The sequence below is a fragment of the Micropterus dolomieu genome, linkage group LG22 (assembly GCF_021292245.1).
Source record: "Micropterus dolomieu isolate WLL.071019.BEF.003 ecotype Adirondacks linkage group LG22, ASM2129224v1, whole genome shotgun sequence".
Classification (NCBI taxonomy): Eukaryota; Metazoa; Chordata; class Actinopteri; order Centrarchiformes; family Centrarchidae; genus Micropterus; species Micropterus dolomieu.
Window position 1 is genome coordinate 765,815 of NC_060171.1, and position 26,396 is coordinate 792,210.

Genomic DNA, 26,396 nt, shown 5'->3' on the forward strand with positions numbered 1-26,396 from the left:
CACAAATCTGTCAAAATCTGTGTCAGTGAGCACTTCTCCTTTGCCGAGATAATCCATCCACCTCACAGGTGTGGCATATCAAGATGCTGATCAGACAGCATGGGGATTGCACAGGTGTGCCTTAGGCTGGCCACAATAAAAGGCCTTAGGCTGGCCACAATAAAAGGCCTCAGGCTGGCCACAATAAAAGGCCTCAGGCTGGCCACAGTAAAAGGCCTCAGGCTGGCCTCAATAAAAGTTACAAATAAATTACAAAAGAACAATTCATTTCATACAGTTCATTAAATAAGGTAAATAAAACAGTAAGCGTGTGTGTGTTGTGGGGTGGTGATGGCCTTTTGTGTGAGAGAACCGGGTTCAATTCCTCACAGTGACATCCACCATTGTGTCCCTGAGCGAGACACCCCTCGTTGCTCCAGAGGCGTGCGACCTCTGACATGTATAGCAATTGTAAGTCGCTTTGGATAAAAGCGTCAGCAAATGAATAAATGTAACTGTGAATGTTGTGAATTTAGTTCAAATGGTTCATCAAATACATTACATTAATATACATCAGACACAGACATTTTCTCTGTGATAATCACTTGCCCTAGGAGATTTACAGTCAAACAATGCGAAACCTCACCGTTGATATTCAGTCTCAAAATCGCCTGAAGCCAGCTCCTTCATCTCTAAAATTTACTTCTTCTTGGCCTTCTGCAGCACTCGCACTCCATGATCTGATTTGTTTGAAATTGACTTTTTGAAATGCGACCTCAGCCTGGACGTCGGATCGGCTTTCATGCGACTCTGATGTCACTCTAGAGCGACTGTGGTCACAATTCTGCATCAGGAGCATGCTACTTGTCTGGGCGGAAATAGTAGAGAGGGAGACAGTTGGAGACCTTATACATTCTGTACAGAGCCACAAACTTTTAATGAATGCAATGTAATGGGAAAGAAAATTGTAAAGACATAAATCAAGAGAATTGTGACCCAGGAAGAAAACTGGAAGAGGGCAATGAAAAACGGAAATCTCCTGTGAACATCGGGAGGGTTAGCTAGTATGAGCTAATCTCTTTGGCCTCCATGTATACTTCAGTACTGAGTCACGTCGTATTAACCTTTTGCTTGTTGGGGTCACGTTCAGGCCGTGACCAGTTCACACCGGAGTCTCATTTGAGCCACATAAAATCAGATCTGGGCAATAAATCTGGGCCTGCAGGGTGAAGTAGCCTAATTTAAATTATAGGATTTTTGGATTCCTACATTGAAGGCTACGTTCAGACTGCAGGCCAAAGTGACCCAAATCCAATTTGTTTGCTCATATGTGACTCAGATCTGATGTTTTTATGACCGTGTGAACAGGCCAAGTCACATGGGATCAGATCTTTTCCAGTTTGGATTTGGGCCACTTTCATATGTGGTCCAAATGCTAAATTTACTTAACATTATCAAACAGACAAGAGAAATATCCTGCCTGAAGGTGTCGACCGCATTTGCATTAAAAATGTGAAACAGGAAAATTTATTCACACATAGTGGTCGGAGGAAACTTAAAACATATAAATGACCAGGCTTTTATTCATGACCTTCACTTTAGTCCAATTGCTGACACGCTCACAATCCAAGATCCTGAATTAGCTTTAAGTTACTTTACCAATTTGTCTAATTTAGTTTTACATAAGCATGTGCCTTTTAAAAAGACAAGAACAAAAGTTAGCTCCACTTCCTGGTTCTTCTCTACTGAGCTTTCTACTGTATTTTACTTCGGAAACAATACATGGACCCTGGCTAGGCACAATAATAATAGATTACGATAAACTGAAACCATTTGCACTGAAATTGTCAGCACAGCTTGTTTCTGAATATATAACTCATATTTTCAGTCTTTCAAAGCATTACCTCAGGCATAATTTCTACACTTTGGCCTGCCTATGCTCTTCCTCTCCATTACGGTAGTAGCAATTCTGAATATAATAATTATCATCCAATATCAAAACTATCTTGCAAAAGTATTTTCTCAGTACACTTGTTACTGAACTGTTGAAATCATTTTTAATTTTTAGCATTCCATACTAACTCAATTTCACTATGGTTTCAGGCCTAAGTATCGCACCATTTCTACTACTTCCCTAGTTATTAATAAAATAGACTCAGTATTTAGATACTCTACTTCTACTCTACTCTAAATCTACAGCTATCATTTAACCTCCTTCAGAAACACCTCCATAACTTGAAAGTGGTCCTAAATAGAGAAAGTGCAATTCTATAAATATGTATATCAAATCTGAGATTCAAACTTGGTATCTTTTTTAGAAATAAATCTAAATTACTGTTAAGCCACTTTTTCTCTGGATGTTATTTATGGGTGGGGGGGTCAGTCCCGATCTCAAACCTTTAGATGTAGTATATCACTCCGCGTTGAGATTAATTACTAGAGAGAGTTTTTGGACACATCTATGTCAACTTCACCAAAAAATGGCTTGCCTGCTATGTCAACGAAGAGAGATCAGCAGGTCATTTGCTTCAAAAACACTTTAAGATGACCTCATTTATAGCGCTAAAACAATTCCATTTTCTCAATCCATCGCAGGGCCACACATAGACAAACAACCAGTCACACTCACACCTAAGGACAAGTTAGGGTCACCAATCAACCTCGTCCACGTCTTTGGACACGGATAGACACGGGGGAGAACATGCAAACTCCACACAGAAAGGCCGGGGCAACCGGGGTTTTAGCATTGTTAATTTTACCTTGTTTTATGCATGTTGTCCTTCTTCATTGCTTCCTCTCATCTTTCTTTGATGATTTTGGTTGTGTTTGCTCTTACTAAATGTCTGTATCTCTGCACCTATGTAAATGAGGGTTCTCCTTCAATGTGTTTTCCGAGAATTGAAATAAATAAATTGATAATGATGGTTTTTCCCACTTTCCTTGTGGATGCCTACATTCAAAGGTTACCGGAATAGCTCTTTAATTCCATAGTCCAAGTTATTGGCAATTCTGTGTTGAATTAACACCTTTTCACACAATGTCAGTCAAAACCTCAAAAATGCTTTATTGATGCTTGTATTTTGTTCCTAAAAATGTAAGTCACTTTGGGTAAAAGCGTCTGCCAAAAGGGTAAATGTAAATTTGTATTGCAGGGTTGAGTATAGTGTTTTTAAGGCATGATAATTAATGCTGCGTATTTATGTCTCAAAATATAAAACTGCCCCCTGACAGAATGGAAAGAGTTCCTTTTTCCCCCACCTGCTGCCTTTAAGTGTGTCACTCCCTCTGGTGTTCACGTGCAGCCTTCGTTGTGTCCTCAATATGTCAACTGACTAACGTGCTGGGAAGGAGGGTTCTGCCGCCGCTAAACGGACGGACATGGAAATATTACGCATGGAGGTAATTCCCAGCTCGCTCTGGGAGGAGATCTGTGTGAGCGGCAGACTTCTGGCTTTGATGTTGGTAGGAGGGAGAGGAAGGAGATGAATCCCCGAAAGAGGATCATCATCCACGGTGGTTGGAAAACGCCACACACTTCCTGTCACCCAGCATGCATCACAGCAGAGAGGAGGAGACGTGGAGATGAGTTTAGCTCCTTTTTTAAACGATATATTTATCTTTCTAATAGTTTGAATGAAAGTGTGTAATAGTAAAACACAGCATGTTCTAAAGTTGCTGCATAAACATGGTTGAACTATAAGTACTATACTGTAAGGTTTATAGTGTAGTTTGCTGAAAAGCTGATGTTCAGCGGGTTTAATATTTACTATTACCATCTTAGTTTAGCATATTAGTATCCAAACTTATGGGCTGATGGGAATATCATCGGTTCTGCAGGTATTTGGTCATAAACCAAAGTATTTGACACAATAACATGTTGACCTGATGATGGCGCTAGAGGAAAAGTCAGAGGGTGACCAAAGTCCCTGAGGGGAACATGAATGTCTGAACCATGTTTCATAGTAATCCAACATAAAGTTGTTTCAATTTCAATAAAAACCTACAATATAAACCTCATGGTAGCGCTAGAGGGAAAGTTAGAGAACCACTAGTCATTAGAAAACATTCTCTGGGAACCATGAATGGCTGTACAAAATATTATGATGTTTGCTACTTGCTAAACTAATGACCATGACCCATCAGCCTCAGCTGTGTTTGGGCTTATAAAGTAAGACGGTGAGCATAGTAAATATTAATGTTAGCATTGTCACTGTGAGCATGTTTGACGTGATACAGATGAATGGGTCAACAAAACATTAGCCTTTAACAAACCATTGTTTGTTCCCATTTCCAAACAACAGTCAACATTGGTTTCTTTTAACCATGACCACGATCATTCACTAACCTTAACCTAGCAGATACTGTAAGCCAAACCAGGCCCATTCCCTGAACCTACCCTAGTCGTTTTTGGATCTAAACCTAACCAAACCTTAATCAAAGCATTGTCAGATCACAGAATGTTTGCACGTGCATGCAGTTGTGCAGCTCGGCAAAAACTCTGCAAAAACTCTGCACAAGACGGGTGAAGGGCAGGGGCGAGAGACAGAGACAGAGAGAGAGAGAAAACGGTCAACAATAAGACTCAGTTTAGCTTTAGCTCGCAATCGCCGTGCACAAAAACACAAATGATTCATCTATCAGTCGACTACAGGCAGGACTTGACGATTCTGAATCGACTCTGTAAATCCTTAGTCGGGGACAGCCCTAATGTATATATATAAAAATTTATATATATTTTACTGATATCATATATCACAGTGATGCCTGGACTGGGTGAGCTGCTGGGAGACTGAGGAGTGTTTTTCTTTCTTTCAGAATGAACCCTCTGTGGGCATTCTTAATTAGTGAGGCTTTAACACCAATTAAATTAAATGGAAATTAGTTCAGACCAAAGCATAAATTCCACGTGAAGTCTTATAGATTAGTGACTCCGAGCTATTCTCTACCATCTGTGTTATGATTATAGTTTGTACTGAGATAAATAATGGACTTTAACTTGGTAACGTATATATGATTTACAGCTGCTCATCATGTATATTTAGTGGAAGTGTACGTAACTCTGCATTCAGCTCTCTATTCACACATATGATGCTGCAATATATTTCCAGATCTATTCTATTTTTAAGATCATAAATATTCTCCATTTAATAAGAGTCTCAATAAATCTGTCTGGTGTTATTATGCTCTCCCTAATATTCATCTGAACCATCATTTCTTTTCCATAATTCCATTTCGAACAAATGTGATTATTATGTTGAACATCTCCCTCATTTCCTTGCTTAAAGCTTGTAGCTGCTCATTTCAAATCTGATTGGGGCAGCAGTTCTGGCCTTTCTAAGTTTGAAATGTGTTCCATTTGATTATAGAGTCTCCACCAGGTCAATTGCTCTGAGAAGTGCATTGTAATTGCTTTGACAATTTAGTTTCAATTGAGCAGTAAAAGCTGAAAGCAGAAGAAGTGTCAGCCTCAGTGTATGTGCTGCTTGATGCCAAGGATTGAAAGCAATACTTTGACATTGTGGGAAATACGATTGTTTGCCAAACTGTTTCCTTCTGCTTCAATTCTTTATGCAAAGCTATGCTAATCAATCCCAGTGTTAGTCTAAATTGGTCTAAATTTAGTCAGTAAATCGAGCATGTCAGGTGTTTTTCTACGACTGCTCCTTATTTTCCACTGTTGTTTGCAAACCAATAAATCACAATCAACAGTCAGAGAGCCGCACGAGTCTCGCCGACGTCACCTGAGATCGAACGTCGGTATTAAATGTGTTGCTGGGAAACAGCAGCCGGCGTGCAGCGGTGTGTTTACAGCGAACAGCTGATGGAGTTATGCTAAATACTGAGTCCTGAGTTGTTTTAAGTTTTCATCAGTCAGGAGGTTTTTCCACAGAGCTGAATTCTCCTCCTCTCCAAAACAAGCAGAACAGCTGATTACAGCAGGTAATAAAGCTCGTTAAACATCCTGTTCCTCCGACGCTCAGGTGGACTCTGCAGCTGATCTGCAGCTCTTGTCGCTGGAAATGTTTTAAAAACTGTCGCCACTTTATTTTTGTGTTGCTTTCTCTGTGCTGGAGTTATTTTAAGAACTTGATGGTTTTATCCAGTTACAGATCTTTATCGTGTGTCTTTCCATTATACTCTCACACAAAAAAGCTGTTTTTAACAGTCAAGCAAAGCCTGTAGTTTTTCATTATATTCCAGTCAAATCTGATGTTCATAAATAAGCTTTGCTCATGGGTAGTGGTTACCAAAGGCCTACGTCAGCTGGTTAATTTGCCTAAACTTCGCAGGTCTTTAGACCACGGTGGAAACGCACACAACGACAGGATGAAGGAACCTTTTAGTTCCTTGAGAAGAGGTCTGGTGACTTAAAAGTCCCGGGTGGTTTTGGTGGAAACGCAGCTTTACAGACAGAAGTAGTATCTTGTTATAACTCTCAGCAAGAAAGCGAATAAGCGTATTTCCCAAAATGTCAAACTACTTCCGAACTTTCAATTCCAAACTGAAAAAAAAAGTGAAAAAAAGAAACGGTCCTTAACTAATTCAGTCAATCCAATCAGGAGGTGCCTAGAAATTCCTACCCCTATAGTTCAAGTGATAAAAATGTTTCTATTGGCCGAAGTAATTATGGCGGGAACAAATGAAGTTTGGTGACGTTATAGATGGATGGGTCAACAAAACATTAGGCTTTAAAACAACAGCCAAAGTTGGTTTCTTTTAACCATGACCACGATCATTCACGTCAGCCTAGCAGTTATTAATGTAACCACGATGAGGTCAGTCCCCTATCCTTAACGAAGTACTGCAACCCAAACCGGGCCCTTTCCCCGAACCTAACCAAGTTGTTTTTGAGTCTAAACCTAACCAAACTTAAACCAAAGCATTGTGAGATTGTAAAATGGATTCATTTTACAACAGTGATTTGTTAAGGCACAGACAAAATCCTACCAATAGGGGCCCTTAGATCAGAATACAAGTGCTGGTTTAACAGGCTCGGACAAACTTGAAAGGACCCTCAATGACATATTCCATTCTCACCTAAAAACAATTCACTACGATGCTCTCAAAGACAGCAATGCACAAAAAAATCTTTTAAAACAGTCCCTTGCAGAGAGAAATCCGTTAAATCTGAATGTTCAGCTGGTAAACAACAGTGATAAGGTCCCTCTTTTCTCTCTGCTTTACTGTACTACACCTGATTATTTACTAGCTGATTAGCAATCGACGAGGCCATAAATCTTAACTGTAAGAAGATGTGAATACTTCATTTCCTGCTCTGCTGAACAGGAATCTGACCAGATATAAATATATAAAGCTAGCTGCTGAGAGACGCCTCAGCTCGTTCCACTCATTTCCTCATTCACCGTGTCTTTATGAAACATGCTGGAGGAGGCGGCTGCCGTCTGACGGATGACAGCAGATTAAACCCTGTGAGAAAATATGACGAAATATGTGAAGCTTTGTACAGTGATCACCACTGTACGTATTCTGCTGGGGAGGACTGCTGGAGGAAAGTAAAGTCCAGCTAATTTGGTTCTTTGAACTTGATTTAAGGGGCACAATGATAACCTCCTGAACGCAGTCTCCTTTTTATTCCCTTTTTAATGTCTTTTCACTGTTATTTTTATGCCTTTGCTGCCTTAAAGCTCATTAGAGTCTTACTTTACTCCATGTGTGTCTGTCCTTTGATTACCTGATGTGTCTCACCTGTGTTTAATCACCCTTCCTGCTGATAATTGTGATTGTATGTGTTAGTAAATCTTGCCGGTGATTCTTCTTGGTCTTTGTTCGTCCGTCTTCGTCCATGCCGTTTGCATCTGCACCTTTGTTTGGTTTTCTGATCTTCACCTTCTATTCTACCTGCTTTGCTTTTCATTTGTCTGTGGACTTTATTAACTTGCTTTTGCAGGATTATTCTGCTTTATTTTGGACCTGCTTCCTTTGATTTCTTGGACATTGCCTGAACCACCGTAGGTTTGTACATTTTAAGTTAGGGTTAATAAATTCTGAAAAACAGAACATGCTTAGCTTAAATCGTCTTTTGTTTGGCCCGAAATCCCTTTTTTCATGCCTCAGCTCTTGGCAATCTTGACAAAAATCAATATTTTTATAATAAAAATGGGTCAAATGAGGGCGCTGTTTGGCACCTTTTACTTGTTATAGTTTTACGTGACCCAGCTTTACTAGTTGGTTTACTCTCATCTCCCTCATCTGCATTGTTTCCCGCAGCAGCAGGCAGCAAACAAACCCAGTTAGAGACTAACTGGCGAAGAAAGCAGATGATGAGGCAGATATTTTTCTTAGGAGTTGGTGGAAACCAAACCACAGCTAAAGGGAGAATAAATATTGAAGTTAAATTCATCAGGTGGACACAACCACAACTCCATATCTCATCCTGATCTTATCCCATGTCTGCTTGATCTGCTAATCTGTTAACACGTTTGCCTTTATGAGGCGATAACGGCGCCCCCAAGTGGCCAAACAAGGCAGGGACATGAAAAGAAGAAGATCCAACCCAACCAATGGGGACGTTCCCACACACAAACTCCCCAAAAGGCTGCAGGGTTTTCACAACATTCCTTTGCTGGTTGCTCTGCAGGACTCATCTGTTTAAGTTAAATCCTGTTAAATCCTGCTGTTAGTTTATAAAGCACTGAATGGTTTAGGGCCAAAATACATTTCTGATCTTCTGCTTCATTATGAACCATCCAGACCTCTCAGGTCGTCTGGGATCAGGTCTGCTTTCTGTCCCCAGAGTCAAATCTAAACCCGGAGAAGCAGCGTTCACTTATTATGCTCAGTATATCTGGAACAAACATCCAGATAACTGCAGGTCTGCTGAAACTGTCAGTTCTTTTAAATTAAGACTGAAGACTTTTCTTTTTACCATTGCTTTTAATTAAATATTTAAGATTTTTCTTTTTATTGATAACTTACACTGCACTGTAACTGTTTTTATATTTCCCTGTTGCTTTTATGTTTTATGTAAAGCACTTTGAATTACCTTGTTGTTGAAATGTGCTATACAAATAAACTTGCAGTGCCTTAAGTTAAGCGTAGTTCACACGACACGATTTTCAGCCCGACTTGCCGCTCGGCGAGCGTCATCAGGGGTAAGTCAGCAATCGATCTGCGGTCGCCAGTCGTTATGTGTGAACTACTCAACGACGCATGAAAACAGCTCCCCGACACATTTCTGACAAATCGCCGACGCCAGCCAGATATCTAGCACGCCAAACATCTGGAGTCCACATCTAGCCAATGAGAGCAGGCCGCTACTTTTTCACCGCAAAACCGTTTTTACTCCCCTGCAGCTCTCTCTGTAGCTCAGACTGCTGCTACCTGCGTGTGCTGATCCATCCTTCACCCAGATTCTTTGTCTTTGTAATAACAAACAGCTGTTTCGTCTGTAGGTTCACGTCATTTCCTGTTTCACATTTCAGGTGTGTTTTCTTGACCAAACGTGGTTTGGAGACCAGCGTCGGGTGACACAGCCGCTGTCAGCTGGTGTAGTGTGTGACCCCCTGTCACAGATCAGTCACGTAGTGCGAACGCCACGACGACTTCAAGACTAGTGTGAACGGCACGGCCAATGGCTGACGCTGAAAGTCGTGTAGTCTGCAAGACCCACAGGAGAGGCAAGAAATACAGATCCAGATAAAGACACACAACACAAAATTTTGTCTAGAAACAGCCAGACAATCACCCTTTTTTATGCTATTTAATGCTGGGACCAGACCTCAACATATTTTTGCCTTCCAAGCAGGGGTGTGACAAAACACTTGAGACAAGACGATACACGATGTGGCTCAAGTCTGTCCCTCTAGTCTGTCCCTCTAGTCTGTCCCTCTGTCGCCGTTTATCGTGTCCAGCGGGTATCCAAACTGCTGCCACACAAACGATTTAAAAGTGCTGGAGGCATCTTTTTTTTACTTTTCACCTTTTAATATCACGAGATCTTATCAAAGCGCTACTTCTGCTGCGCTCCAGACTGCTCGGAACCGGGAAATTTCCAAGTCCAAATGTCTGACTTCCAACCTCAAAGAGTTTCAGGGGCATGGTGGTGCATGACGCCGAAAGTGAACAACAAACATGACTGACCGCGACAAACTCTTTGTCAAGTGTGCACACAGTTGCAGTTACAGTCTGCACTGCCCTTGGTGTTAATTGAAAGGATGGCCGTTGACAACAAGTGACAACAAATACGTTACTAGTTAACTGTGAAATATGGCGGACCACAAGTTGGACCCTGACCAATCAGAGCTGACAGCATCAACGTCATCATTCCTCTTTTGCTTCGCCATGTTTGCAGTCGTGTGCTGAAGAGAACTCTGTGCATCGTAGAAGAGAAGAGAAAGAACAGGGTACCCCCCGGGTTCTCAAAGTTAAATTTAAGACATTTTAAATACTTTTAAGACCCAGCAGATACCTTGAAGAAACATACCAGCCTAGATTTTGTTGGGACATCATGAAGCATCCACTACAAAGGATAAAACCAGAAACTCTCGAGCCGGATGGCCATTACCGTGCTGACATTACAGAGTCTGATCCTGGCATAACAGACTCATTTGTGTGGTGAATGTTTCGTTCTGAAGGTAGCTCTCTTTCAAACATTTATTTCTCTGTGGACTATTTTCTCATGTTGGGGTTACATAATAAGAAACATCAAACCAGGGTGAGGACGATACCACTTCTTAAGCAAAATGCAACAAAAATGTAATTTGTCATTTCAAAGAAACATTATTTCTTCATTACCCAACATGCACTCTCTATTCTGACTTCTCAAACACAGGGCTCATTTATTTTAGTCTTTTCCCTTCCTCTCCTTGTTATTTCAGCATTATTGTTTTTCCTGCGTTTCTCATCATTTGCATCTCTGTTTGTTGTCTCGTTCAGGTTGAGATGTTTTTAGAAACCCCACAGGCTTTTTTGTGTTTCCTCACCTGAACAGTTTGTACTTCATTTCCTCTCTTTTTTTGTTTCCCCCCCAGTGTGTTTTAGTATTAACAAAAACAAACCAAAGATGAGGTTTTGGCGTCTGTCCGGATCTCTGGAGACTTTGGAGACGCAGGCATGTAGTTAAAATAGAGGAAAAATAACAAGTAGAAAGTCTCTGTAATGCACACTACTTTGTGTGTCACACAGGGCTGCAGACGTCTGAATGCTGTCAGGGCATCTCGTGAGGGAAGACTTTTAGCTCCTGATTTAGCTCTGAACCTAAAAACTGTTTGTGCTGTAGGTGTTGAAGATTACAGAGGGTATACTTTCTCTAATAACCAGGGAATCTCATTAAATTCAAGTTCAGGCATTCCTCATTTTGCTCGTGAACCCATGAATTCCTCAAGAAGCCAACATACCTACACTGCAAGTGGGGCCCTTCTCAAACGGGACCCTCCCACTCCGTCGCGGGCCCACGAGCAAAATTAAATAAATAATTGATAGCGGCTGGTGCTGAAACAGATCTCCGTCATGACAGCAAAAGTTACTCACATAATCACTTCCTCTTAAGTGATTGTGCCTACAAAATGTCTATGAAGATTCTCAGTCATCCAGGTCAGAGTTATCCAACGAAGGTTAAAATCAAGGGCAACTGGACTTGGTTGATCAACAAACGTAACCTATTGGCCTCAGGTGAAGATACCAACGATGGTCGTTCAGTCTTGGCCACAGGTAGTCTTAACGACTGTAGCGACTGTCGTCACAGCAACCAGGAACACTAACGAACCGGCGGTATCGATGACCCGGGCCAACGACCCCACTGAGGTTAAATAGCTGAGTTTCCCTGCCAGTCAGTCAGAACTGAAGAAGTCCTTTGGATGAGGGACGAAACGTCTTCCAGTATCTTCAACCAAGTTTTAACCTTCGTTGGGTGCCTACAAAATAAAAGCGCGAGACCGTTTTTTGCGGCAGTACTTTCTGTCGTGTTTAATTGGGAGCTTTTACTTTGAAAAGTTCATAAGGAAATTCAAAAGAGTCTCTGGTTTGCTTGACACACCTCTGAAAAAGCCGTCAGAAAACGTGAGATCGGATTCTCCTGAATGTGAAAAGCAAGAATTTCCTCTACCTGGAGACACTGGGGAAATGAAAATAAGTGTCCATCGGCTGATGAGGACCAATCGCCGGGACGCACACACTCCTGCACATGCTTAATCATGCTTGATGTAAAACTATCTCTTCATAATCAATATGTTGAAAAGGAAGGAAAAAAATACTAGTAACAAGTGGGGATTGAACTCACAAAAAAAAAAGTTTCAGTCGTATCAGCGTCTTTCGGAAGCTGCAACTTCTTTTTTTGCAGTAGAAACTGTACCACAATAGGCCATATGGTGAGTGATGCATCTTTAGAAAATGGAGCACACAATATAAACAGCATAATAACCCAATGAAAGACAGGAAAAAAATTATAAAATAGAATAAAATAAAATAGCTGAGGGATCTCTTCTAATAATTGGAAGGCATCAATAATGTTCAGTAGTTTTCTTTTTCATGTACTTCAGAGATTTGCAGTGCTACTTCTCTCATTCAACGGGAATTCAGTTGTCTGGAAGCAGCAACTGTTGCCCTGATCCACCAGCTTCTTGTTTTTCACTCTGATTTTAGTTTAGTTCCTGAGCTGACTAGAGAAGGGAATATTCCATCCTAAATATGTGTGTGACCTTTAAGTTGTTAAAGTCTGTATGATAATATTAAATGTCCATTTTAGTTCAATAATTAATCACTAAAATACAGTAATACAGACTTCAGAGTGACTATATAAACTTATCAAAGAAACGGACGACCTAAAACAATAAAGATATACACTATACACACACCTGAATATCCAAGCAACAACACATAAATCACAATCCCAGCATAAAGAACCAAGGTTCAGTTTACCTAACATGACATAACAGGCAAAACCTTCACACTGACACTTTAGACTAGAATGGCGGGAATAAAAATGAGACTCAGCCCCTCCGTTTAATAAAAAACAGAATTAACAATATACACAGCTGTTAAAACATCTCCATACCTGGTTTAGATATTAACAGAACACAAAAATCAAGAGCTGTGTGTGTCTAGTATCAGGCTGGGATCAGCAAATAAAATGTAATGGAGACAATGAAAAACAAACAAGCCTTAAATTGAGAGATTTAAGATAGCAAGGAGACGAAGCCAACAGAAAAATATCAGCTCCCTCTCTCCGATATAAAACTGATTAAAACTAAGGACATCTGTGCAGAACCTCAACAACACACTCAGCATGAAAAAGACTTAAACTAAACTCCACAGTTAGACAGCGATCACATCACATGAACAACTTTCTACAACTTAATTGTGCAGAAATACTTAACACAGCCAGAAAAAGCTTTGGCCTGCGGTCAGACGCCTACGTGGGTATTATATATTGTGCAGTACAAACAGCAGGAGATGTGCTGAAGCAAAGGAAATATTAATGACTTCTCATCATTGCAAAGGTTTGGCATCGCATGTGGTGTGACCCTAGGGTCATACGTTTGGTTTGGGGTGTGTTCCTTCTCTCTCTACTACGCCAGACTGAAAGTCCGATTAGCTCGCTTACAGTTGGAGTAGAAACTTGGGAGTGGAAACGCTTGGAGACAGAAATGGCTCTCAAAATGCGCGAGTTTGAGCTACAAGCTAATGCCAATCATAGTTCAGTTACCTCTGAGACTCGGTCGTCATCCAACACTACTTTTGACGTGAGTAAAAACGTAGCCCTGGTGCCTGCGTTCAGAGAGTCAGAAGTAGAAGGTAGCGTTGTAGTACTCGAGACCGGTGGTCTTGGTCTCGAGAACACTTTTTGATAGTCTCGTCTCATACTCGACCGCATTTGTACTTTGTCTTGTCTCAGTCTCGGACATTGAGGAGGGATGTAAAACGTACGGCTTCAAATGCAACCAATAATCCCAATTAAAAACATGTTGTTCCCGTTAAAAGGAGCGTTGAATAAAGACGTTTACGTTGATTTCAGCTCTTAGTGTTTGTATGTGGGAGTTTTAATGGGAATGTGGATCTTTCGGATCAGTTTGAGACGTACCTCTGATCTAGTTCCACATTATATTGTGTGTCATGTAATGTGGGGAACTGGTCTTGGTCTTGTTCTTGACTCGGCCTCCCTCGATCTTGGTCTCAACTTGGTCTCGGCGCCTAAAAGTCTTGGTCTTGTCTCGATCTCCAGAAACTCTGGTCTTGGTCCCGACTACAACACTGGTAGAGGGTGACTTTTGCGCGTTCGAGCGAATCACGGTAACTCTTCATTGGCCAAAAGACGTGTGGGCCAATTTACTTCAGTGTAAGTTGACTGGCAAGGCCCAGATTTCAGGGTTCACAATAGAATTCAAACCAAATCTCCTGAACAGCGTGAACCGTAACGTGGACAGAATAATATTACAGTCCTGCCTTCTCTTGTCTCTAAAGTTTAAATTGTAAAATAGCAACTGTGCCTGTTGGATCAATTACAGTTATACAAAGATTATAGCAACAGAGGAGATTTGCCATTTACATTACTTGTGTCACCAGGGAGTTGTTTTAATCCAGGACCCCTCAGTGTCCCCTTTCTCCCCTGTGCTTCCCAAACCTCCAACCTTGGCAGTGTCAGAGCTTGAAGTGTGCCGACACGCAGTAAGCGCTACATTTTACTCTTTGGTGTATCGTACAGCGGTGCTTCTCACAGGCTGCCGATTCTCTCTTCTGCCCTCTCCATATCATGTTCTCTGTGTGATTCATAAATAAACTGCATTACTCAGGGGGACGCTGTCATGTCTCTAACGCAAGATAGAAAGCAATCGAGTGACACTGACTATTGATTAAATATTGATTTTAAAATTGCTGGGCATACGGGGAAATATGGATGCCCATCTCACAGTAAATAATAACCACTAAGAATTGAGCCAAACCAGATTATAAATAGAGATTTATATTTGAAAATGTTTCTTGGGAGCCAGTTTGAATGGGCCTGATGCAGATTATAAAACCATTAATAGTATTGTTATCTATAATTTACAGGAGCTGTGCTCGAGTTTGTCAGTAGAGGAGATGCTGGGTCGTCAGCCAGTACAAGCAGTAATATTAGTAATATTTACTTATTCTATTTAACAAATATTGTTTGTTTATAGTTTACTCTGTTTTGAAGAGGTCGTCTTATTCTGAGACCGCCAGATGGAGCAAACTGTTTTACAGGAGGGGGGGACTGGGTGTCAGGTGTGACTGAAATTATATTACATTCATTTATCTTTTATCGAAAGCGACTTACAATTGCTGTCTCACAATAAAGGCATGTGTGTTATCACCAACCCAAATGGCGGCTTACAGGTCAGGTAGGGGGGCTCCTTTGCAGAATTTAGCTGAGGGTCCAGGGAGGTCAGGACCAGCTCTGGCGGCTAGTCTAAGTAATGTTACATTAACCTTACAGTAATTTAATTAATAATTAATCAAATCACAATATGTTTTACCTTTAATAACTGAAATGGTTGCCCCCCCCCCACCCCGGTTAAAGACACGTATGTTGCGAACACCAGCAGCATCTCCTACTATCTGCTATTAAATATGCTGATACCGGCCGATATGCACACACAACATGTGAATAACAGGAGCGCTGGCACGGATTTATTTTGCACTTCCGCGCTACTCACTGAGCACAGTGTCGCCAAGAAACAGCAAACAGCAGCTACAGATGCTCGTCTGCTGTCACAGAGACGCTCGACTCAAAGCAAACAGCGACAAGACGCCGCTGCAGAGGACTGAAGCTCTGTGCTTTTGAAGGTTTCTGTGGCTGCTGAGTTTTCAATGAATATTCAAAGACTTTGGAACTCCCCCCCGCCCTCCCAATTCCCTGCTGATCCAAGATGGCTGTCATCAAATCCTTCAACGTAAACAAAAACCTAGTGAGCCAGGAGCAGGGACTCTATTCATCTCTCGTGGCACCGATTTATAACCAGCGGGAAACATTTCCTCCTCATCTTCGAGAAAATGATGTTTTGCAGAAATCAGTTCTGAAGCCGCTCAGAGGCAAATGGTTCTGTTCACAGGCGAACATAAAATCAATCAGGTTTGTAATGGTCTGCGCCGAGAGCATGACAAACAGCCATGGCAGCGCTCAGCTACCCGCGCACGCCTGCTCAGAAATCCAGGGACACAATCATTATCCGGCATACACCGAAAATGAGAGGCATTCTGTAAATAACATATTACACTACGGACTGGCATTTTTCCTGAACAATTTTCCTTTAAAATGAGTGCCAATTATAAGCAGGAGTCAGTCTCCCCTGCAGTGTGAAATTTAAATCCGAGGTGATATTCTTGACGAATGATAGATGTGGCTTCATGCAGGATTTTAACTGAATCCCTGGCGATGAGGCGAGTCGATACAGATCTGTTTCATGTGGGGTGGACTCTGTTCCATCTGTCGCTTTGAGGATCCCCTCCTTCAAAGGGCTGCCAGGTAAACAGGTGGAGTTAAGATCGGAAGACAAACAGAGACAAACGCTCGGAGGGGCAGGAGGTGTGAGGTGCACGGAGCTGATAATGCCACGAGCACGCCGCTTTGAATCTAAATGTCAGAGTGTTTCTGCGCTCAACCGGTATCTCTATTTCCCTTTCTTTTTAACTCCATATGCTAAAGTGCCCGTCCAGCTGTGTGAAGCCGCACTGCTGGATCATTACCCTCCACCACAGGAAGAGCAGCTCTTCTTCAATGCAGAGCTAAATGTGAGCAGCTCTCAGCCTCAGATTAGGTTAAATTACCGCCGCGCTCCTGCTCCCTGCGCTGCCAGGAATAGACTTTGAGAAACACCTCTTTTTCCCCCCCAAACAAAACAGCGTGTCCCCAAAGAGAGAGAGAGGCTGCCATCCAGGGGTAACTATGGAGGTGGGTAACTATGGAGGTGGGTAACTATGGAGGTGGGTAACTATGGAGGTGGGTTTGTCCTCCTGCGTGTACTCCACAGGCTGCACCAACAAAAGCTGACAGCATCATCGTTGCGCTATCGAACAGCTCGGAACGGCCGTCAAACCAGTCAGTTTCCTCGTGTGAAATCTCACTTTTGTTATTCTCTGAGCAGCCAGCAGTTTGAACATGTTCAATCAGAGCGTGTGACTTTCACAGAAACCGAGCGTTAATGGAACAGCCGAGGACGGACATCTGTGAGGCTTCAGGGCCGCGTTCAGACGGAAAAAGGAAATCTGAGGCGAGGTTCGCCTAATGAGCGGTGACGGCTCGTCATGCACGTCCACGATGTTGCTCTGCAGTGTTTGACTGGACCACATGGCATCGCACTGTTTTCCCTTCACGCTCAGTTCACAGCTGGTGTCGGTTCAGGTGCACTGGAAACATGTCGGTGACATAAAGTTTGTGATATCAGCCGACTTCCAAAGTCACCGCCGAACTGGAGTGAAATAAATTCTGCACAGCACCAGAGCAATGCAGGTGCTTTGTAATGACAAAACAAAAAAGAACAAAACTGTTGAGTCCCACACCACAGGGCTCAGACATGCTGGTAGACACACACACACAGACTTTTGAGGGCTGCGTAACAGCAGTTTGAGATCAAATGCGCAAGAGTAAACAGTAAAAAAACATCCCACACAGCCAACCCAGATGCTACGGACTACAACAGAATGTCAACAATCACAAAATGAATTTCCTAACCTGGTCCTCACTGACTTTTAAAATCAGAAAGGTACTTTGTTCTCTGCATTTAACCCATCCCTCAAGGGAGCAGTGGGCCGCCGCTGTGCAGCGCCCAGGGACCAGCTCCAGGTCTGAGCCAGTGGCACTGGTCAATGGCACTGACCGGAGAACCTGACTTGGGTTTAGTGATGGCGGAGGAAACCCACGCAGACACGGGAAGAACACGCAAACTCTACACAGAAAGGCCGGGTGACCGGGGTTTGAACACTGTGATCTTCTTCCTGGGAGGCCACAGTGCTATCCACTGGACCACCATGCCGCCAGTGAAAAATCACTGTGTTCTATCTTCTGCCGTGTTGTCATTGACCCAAATAAGGTGGTTTTCACACCTACCTGGTTTGGTCCGGACTTTCCAGTTTGGTCTGAACCACAATCACAGGTGTGAAACCCTCCACGGACCACAGCCCGGACCAAACAGACGAAATATGGTCCGAGAAAAAGAGGCGGTCTCTGTCCGGATCAAACTGAAGCATGGTTCGGTTCGTTTCTGGTGTGAAAGCATTTTTTGGATGGTTCGGACTTTCAGACTATTTACAGGAAGTTCAGTGTTTGCCGTATAAACCGAAATCAAACAAATGCACGGGGAAATGCATTGAAATAAGGACACGATCTGTAAATCTCATCTTTTCAAACAGACAGCCACTACAGGAGCACTGCCACCCATCTCTTTGGGCTCTCCTCAAACGGAGGTGCAGCAGGATCGCTTTGCCGGCTTCTCCTCCTTTCCTGTCGGCGACGTTATAATGTTCGCACAACGAGGACGTTTAATTGCCTTCAGTATAGTTGGTGCTGCAGGTAGTAATGCCATAATAACAACAATATAGTGGTGGCAAATCTGCATATGTTCATTTTTTATTCATTCATTCTTGCTAAAGTTACCTGCTGACCTGTTTAATAAACCAATCAATGTCAAATATAGGGAGACGCAGCTCACACAGATTGACTGAAGACGACTGAAGTCCTTTAGTGCGGTCGCAGAGTTGCAGCGTGAAACCAAACCAAAACCAACCGAACGGACCAAATAAAACAAGGCTGGCGTCACAGAAGGAAGTTACACGGTCCAGTTGAGATATAACATGAGAGAGACTAATGAAAAATGTATTCAATATTTATACTGCGAGCACACTGCCTGTGACAGACACGTTAGGTATTATGCTGTATAGACGAACACATGAGGACATTTGCTTCTGGTTATACTAAGGTCCAGGCTCTCTCTGTTAACACCGTGCAGGATGTAACCATTGAACTTGTTGATACTTATGAATACCTGGCTGGACAAAAGCTTTACCTTTAAAAAAAAAAAACACATTGAAGCTCTAATTTACCCAGACCTTTTCAGATAAATTAAAACTTTGTTTTAAATCTACATATAAAGAAACTGCAGGATTCCTTCTGTCGCAGTTGGACTATGGTGATATCATCTATAAATGTGGATGTCCATCTATGCTGTCAAAGCTGGACCCTCTTTATCACGCAGCTCTCTGACACATCACTACACCGGTATGGTAAACTGGCCACGTAGAACACGCAGGATGCTACACTGGTACGTTTTCAATCACATGGCCATTCTTGGTCTTTCGCCTTCTTATATCTGTACGAAATTTTCTCCCACACAAAGTACTTTAATTTAGGATCTGTTGTCGGGCTGCAAGGTACCAAATGTGAGGACCGAAGCAGGGAAGAGGAGTCTGTCTTACTACGGCCCGTCGTCCTGGAACGTGCTCGGATCTAAGCTTAAGACTGGAATACCGATCTCTTTAGCTGCATTCAAAAAAAGAATATCGGACATTGTAACGGCCACTTGAACTTGTTTTTAAATTTGATCAATTGTAGTAAGATATCTACACTTTCATTTATATATTTAGAACTCTTTGTATTTTGCCCATGTAAATATTTTTACTAATTGTGTTAATTCGCATTGTACTGTATTTTAATTTTGTGTAGTATGTTACTATTGTGTTTTTAAAAAGTGTTTTTATTTGTGATAAAGACTCCCTTGTAAATAAGACTGTTATGTATTATGGACGAGAGCACGTGCACGTTTTTCTCCATGTTTTGCTTCAATATTTTATTACTTTCTTCTTTTGGTAAGATTTGCAGAGCCCTATTGGGGTTTTAATTTATTCTCACTTGTACAGTCCTCTTTTTTTGGTTTATATGTAAATTTGTTTTCTGTGTTTGTGCAAAAAGATAATCACCATAACTAAATAAAATCTCTAGATTGCTTGTAACTGTTTAGATGTCGACCTCTGCAGAATCTTTTCATCACGATGGAGGACATTTGTATTTATCACTATGCTTGTGTGTGCTACAGCCATAAAGAAACAAGCAGAACAGAAGCGATCGATCAGTGTTATGTAGTTCACACACGACAGCATTCACTTCTCTTTTTTAAATAGAACAATATATTGAGCTCCGTGACTTTCTGTCATTAGTTAGTTGAGGCTTTTATTCCCATGTGGCCTGAATAATCCACCGTGTGAAGCAACAATGTTCTCATTTCAGAACATTTTACTTTAGTTAGACAATAATTAGACGAGCTGCATTTGAACAAAATGTGAAACTAACTAGTTACAAAAGCAGTTAGCACTGACTTTGCATTTAAATGTACAAACAAACTTGTGTTTACTTGATGCAACACGCAATTTGGATTTCTCACCATCCCTGCAGCTTATTTGTCTCTGTTGAAAGATGTCACACCTAGCTTCACATTTTCTAAATATATTCCAAAGCTTCTGATTGTCTGAAAGTAAGAAACAAATCAACCAGCTTGCTGCTGTCGGCCCTGCTTGTCTTTAAGGATCCAAAAGTTTGATTAACAAAAGCAAGATGCCGTAATAAAAAGAAATGAAATCAGAAAAAAAACCCTGATATGAGCATATAAGAACTTACCTTCCCTGCAAAATGTGTTTCTAGCTATGAGCTCGACATTAGCTGCACTGGGTCATCAAGGTAGTACTGAAATATTACTGCAAGACCAACTGGTTGGCGTTGACAGTTGGACAAAGAAATTATATGATTTATGTGAATTACTCATCTAACTATAGCCACGAAAGGCCAGATAAAGACCGGTCCTATTGTTCCCAGAGAACTAAGCACTCAAAAGCAGCCGTCATTTAAAAAGTAAAATAATAATACGATAAAATAAATATATAAACGTGTCCTGCGTCATTACTGCTGAACTTTAAAAATACTTTTTAATCAGACTTCTCAGGTTTTAATTGGCATTTGAGAGAGATGTTTATAGATAATTGGCTTAGAATCAAGAGAATATTGAGATGAAAAGCGCGACTTCTCCAATGAGAAATTATGCATTGCGAGATGGACAAAATGGAGAATATATACTGTATCTGATGGAATAATAAACATTCGCCTCTCTCACTCACGCTCCAAACTTTCAGTCACCTTCTTTTAGTTGTATGCTTTACCAATCATGGATACATATACGCAAATTATGTTGGGCTGCAAAGGTCTTCCAAAGCCCGTAAAGTATGTGATACAGATGTCGGGCAATAGTGTAGCTGCTCCTGTGTTGTATACTACGAGTTTAATGTGTTGTGTACATCCCAAATGCAGTATTTGATATGGAATAGAGGGGGACGTTAAGTACCGATGTTCAAGTTGCCTAAATATTCCTGAGCAGAAAGAAGAAACATCCACCTCACTGCTGGGTGAAAGATCCACCTGAGTGTATGAAGCTTTTTCAAATCACTAAATGGCTTTAATGAGTTCACGTTGCGTTGTGTGTTTTGTAAAGAAACAGTTACTCACAGGACGGAGACGATGTCGCCTCGTTGGACCTGGTAGTTCCTGACACTCCACCGGTTCAGCAGGACAACGTCACACTCCGACCCCCCCTCTGGGTTCAGGAAGGGCTGCTCCCACACACAGACAGAAATAGAAATACAATGCACACACTCATAAACACACATTTCTCCTTTCTCTGAAAGCAGAAGACATCCCACTCTCACCCACTACATACATATATATACACACACACACATACAGTAAGTATAAAGACACATGAAGCGGTGAGCAGCGGTGAGTCAGTGTAACGCGTAATAGAGCAGAACTAAACTGTCTAAATTTAGTTTCGACAACACACACAGACACACACTGTTTATCTTTCTATACTTGCATACTTTCTATCCTTCTTGAACACAATACTTCCCCATGAATTGCCTAAAACAGGGCTTCCAAAGGCTGAGACTGTGGGCCTCCCGTCAGACGGAGCTTGAGAAAATACAGTGGATAGAAAAAGTCTCCACACCCCTGTTAAAATGCCTGGTCCTTGTGATGTAAAATAATGAGACAAAGATAAACCATGTCAGAACTGTTTCCACCTTTAATGTGACCTACAGTGTGAACAATTCAAGTGAAAAACAAACTGAAATCTTTGAGGGGGAAAAATGAAAAATAAAAACCGCTCAAATAACCTTGTTGCATAAGTGTTCAGAAATAACCAATCACATTCAGACTCAGGTTAACTAGAAGTCATTACACCCCTGCCATCATTTAAAGTGACTCTGATTAATCACAAATAAAGTTCAGCTGTTCTAGGAGGATTTTCCTGACAGTAGCCGCTTGCACACAGAGATTCCACAATAAACGTGGAAAGAATGTCGCCAATACGCCGTATTTGCTCGTTCATACTGAACAAAATATTGCGGCGTAATCCCGCAACCGTGTGTGCTTTCATGTAGCGCTCTGGCTTTCCGGGTTACCTCAACTGAGTCCGCCTATGGCGCGGCTGCCGGAGGTCCTCCCGTCAATTTTCAAAATAAAGTACCCTGTGCAGATTCCCGATCATAAAACAACAATAAACACAACAGACAAAAAAGAAACCATTTAACTACGTGGCCTACTTAATCATAGTAGAAGCACAAAAGCAAGCACTGATTACCAGATCAATATAATCAAAACATGTCAGCAAAGTCGGGCAGGCAGAATGCTCTTATTCTGAAAAGTTGGCAGAACAAAACGGGAACAGAGAGCTGTGGAGAAGGTAGTAGAAGCACAAAAATGACAAATAAACACCAAGTGGACACTGACGCCGGGCTGGGGACCGAACAAAGCCGTGGCGCAGCAGGAGTCGGTGGATTTAGACCTATAAAAAATGACCGCGACTTGAACAGCTTGAAACGTCACTCCTGTTCCGGCGTGCCGGCTGTGGCTTTTCACACAGACATCGTTCCGCCTCTGTTACTACCAGCATTCCCGGCTGAGAGGTGGATCAAATCGGACCCACCTTTCCGGCTCGGTACCTTTCACACAGCGCAGCGAGCCGCCGTACTGGCGTAATAATCCCGGAAAATTGGGCAGTGTGAAAGCGCCTATAACCACGTTCCACAGAGAGCTTCCAAAGCATCAGAGAGATCTCATTGTTGAAAGATATCAGTCAGGAGACGGGTACAAAAGCATTTCCAAAGCATTAGATATACCATGGAACACAGTGAAGACAGTCATCATCAAGTGGAGAAAATATGGCACAACTGTGACTTTACCAAGAACTGGACGTCCCTCCAAAACTGACGAAAAGACGAGAAGAAAACTGGTCAGCGAGGCTTCCAAGAGGCCTACAGCAACATTAAAGGAACTGCAGGAATTTCTAGCAAGCACTGGCTGTGTGGTACATGTGACAACTATCTCCGTATATGAATGGGCTAGAGCGCTTTTGCAAAAAAGAGTGGGCAAATATTGCCACGTCAGGATGTGCCATGCTAATAGACTCCTACCCAAAAAGACCGAGTGCTGTAATAAAATCAAAAGGTGCTTAAACAAACAAAGTATTAGTCTAAGGGTGTGCACATTATGCAACCATTTTTCCCCCTCAAAGATTTCAGTTTGTTTTTCACTTGAATTGTTCACACTATAGGTCACATTAAAGGTGGAAACAGTTCTGACATGATTTATCTGTGTCTCGTTATTTTACATCATAAGAACCCGGCATTTTAACACGGGTGTGGAGACTTTTTCTATCCACTGTATGCCCCCTTCCCAGCCTTTAGTTCACTTAGTTGTGCTTAGTTCCTGAATGCTAATGGGATCAGGATACAGTCATTTGATCCCATAGACACTCAACAGTTGAGCCAAGATAGCCTAGTATTGCTGTGCCAAATACATTAAAAAAGGTCCGTCCTATGGCACGTTTAAGTTCCTGACTGAAAAACAGTAAAAATACCCAAAACTCCTGTTTGTCTGAGCTATTTATTTAACCACATCATTAGGGTTGGGTATCATTTAAACTTTTACGATACCAGTACCAAAACCATTTCCCTTAAAGTAATACCGATACCAACAGAGTACTTCATTCAATACCTTGCATAAAATGCCACCTGTCGAAGCCACAGTAGTTGATCGGTAGCCTATTATTATTTTTATTGTTCTTATGGACAACGAAGGTGATCCATTTAATTTTTTTCTTGTTTCAAACAACTTACATAAAAGTATTGTATCAGATCCTCCTCATCCTGATTAGGTCGTCCTCACGGGTAGTATTATACTTTATTTATATATACTTTTATATTTATATATTTGAATCAGAGAGGAGAGAAATAGTTTAGTGACCAAAGAAGTTGTGGGAAACGATTTAAGGTATTTTTTTGATACGTGTGTTGATAGTGAACAACGGAAAGTTATTTTGTTAACTTTCGATCAATAACCTGAATTGAAAGATCTCCGCGAGCGCTTTTTCCTTTAGTGGTGAGTCGCAAACCTCCGGAAAAGACAGTGACAAGTATAAAACGAGAAATTAGTCACTTAACTACACTAAAGAGCAGAGGACAGAGAGGCTGCACGTCCAGACGATCAAACCAGCGGCACCTGAAGCAGCCGCAGGCGCCGTCGGTAACATCAGCTGATCAGTGACAAGTGATGTGAACGGCAAATAAAAATGTACACAGAAGTGTTAACTGAGCCCAGAAGATGAAACCAACGGAAAGCCGAGCTTGTGCTGATAAACTGGCAACATGTCTGAGACCGCAGCCTGAAGGTGAGCGGCTGTTAAAATCACGCTGGACTGAGCGTGTGCAGGCACATGAGGGAAAAAAAGGCAGAACCATACAAATAGTATTTTTTTTTCCTGCAATCTGGTCGATACCATAAAGGTGTGTAGTAGGCAGCGAGACCCATCCCTGCACATTCAGGCTATTCTATCTGATCTCCTTTTGGTACCTAATGATTGTTCAATTCAAGTCATTGAGCCTCTGGCCTAACTCTTACTCTAACCTTAATCTAAACAAAAGCCTCGCCAATAGATAAGAAAGCACCACAATCAGAAGGACACCTGAAGTCTGTGTGGACAGTAGCTCCTCTGTGAGGCTGCAACACCGTTTATACACCAGGAAGGACGAACTGGACGATAACGACAGACAGACGTTTTTCCTGAGGGTGGTGCCAGATGAAAAGGTCATGTTGTTCCCTAAATGAAAAGGGTTTATCATCTTCAACGGTGGGCAGTGTCAGCTTCACACCTGAGCAATAGATGTGCTAAATGTCATGGAGGCCCGTACTTGGCAATAATCCCAATTTTCCCGGGAGACTTAGGTTTTTAATCGCCCTTTACCGATTTCCTCCCGGGGTCACAATTCTATTTCTCCCGATATCTGACATATTTTCACACCTTTCACCATCACAAACTTGGGTCTGACGCCGTTTGACTCTAAAAGTCTACTGTTTCCACCCGGACAACAATCCAGCTACCACCAAAGGTTCTTAGTAGCTCCTCACTTCATTGAAGGAATGAATGAAAACCGATGAAGGTCTCCAGGTTTAAAGTGTACAGTAAGGAGGTAGCGGACAGGCTTTGCTGTTGCTGCAATCTGGTCTTTCTTTTATCAACATAGCCGGCTTAGCATTTAGCTTCCTGCTTAAGTCATACCAGGAGGTATTTTCATTTTTCTTTCATTGATGGAGGCCCAACGCCGTCCTAGAAGTTTCTCTTTCTGGCCAAAACATTCAGATAGTGAAGGTTGCTGACCCCTGATTTAGGCAAATAAAAGTCCAGGCTACTAACTGAAGTTTTATGGTATGTTGTTATAAATACTGACATGAGTGGACCCCAATAGTTTCAGTAGTGGGAGTCGTAAAGCTAACCAGCTAGTTGTGTAGCTGCTAATGCTAAACAATGCCTTAATTTAAAGAAATGATGTTAAGAGAATATCTGTATCTTTGTTGACAGAGTTTAACAAAGTAATGAAAGACACCATATTATAATTATTTCACATCTACTGCAATTCCACTAATTTTAAGAGCAGCACAATTAGAAAAACTGCTTAATAGTTTATCAGTTCTTCTCAGCCTCCAAACATCATTCACTGTCGTTCTCTTCTGCTGAGCCAATCCTCCAACCTGGTGACTCGTTTTTGCAGAGAATGATCACTGTCTGCTTAACAAATGTGTGGAGTGATTTATAGACAGTAAAATGCTGCACATGGCACCTTTTAGTGGCATTCTTCTCCCAAAACAGAGACAGATTTTTAGATTTCAGATATGAAATAGTAGCACTGCTAACCCCAACACCTCTGTATGCTTTAACGTGGTGAAATATCAGCTCGTCACTGGACACTGCTGCTGGATTTCTGCTCCAGTTATATAATCACGGTGAAAATTACATATGTTTCAGTCAATTAGGGTCTCTGTAACGTCAGAAACTTGTAAATCTTGGCCTTTGAAAACGAACAGAATAGTTATTTTCATATTTAAGCCCATTAAATCCAAATTGCATACA

At 41.7% G+C, this 26,396-nt stretch overlaps 1 protein-coding gene across 1 annotated transcript in view; it reads right to left on the minus strand.

The window, feature by feature from the left end:
• immp2l (inner mitochondrial membrane peptidase subunit 2) overlaps positions 1 to 23,940 on the minus strand; it is a 178,837-nt gene extending 154,897 nt beyond the window's left edge. Inside the window, exons 1-2 of the mRNA XM_046036977.1 lie at positions 23,932 to 23,940; positions 21,440 to 21,543 (exon numbers count right to left, since the gene is read on the minus strand). Of these exons, the coding sequence (XP_045892933.1) occupies positions 21,440 to 21,543; positions 23,932 to 23,940 (113 nt within the window). The remainder of the gene's footprint in view (positions 1 to 21,439; positions 21,544 to 23,931) is intronic.
• Positions 23,941 to 26,396: the final 2,456 nt, after the last annotated feature.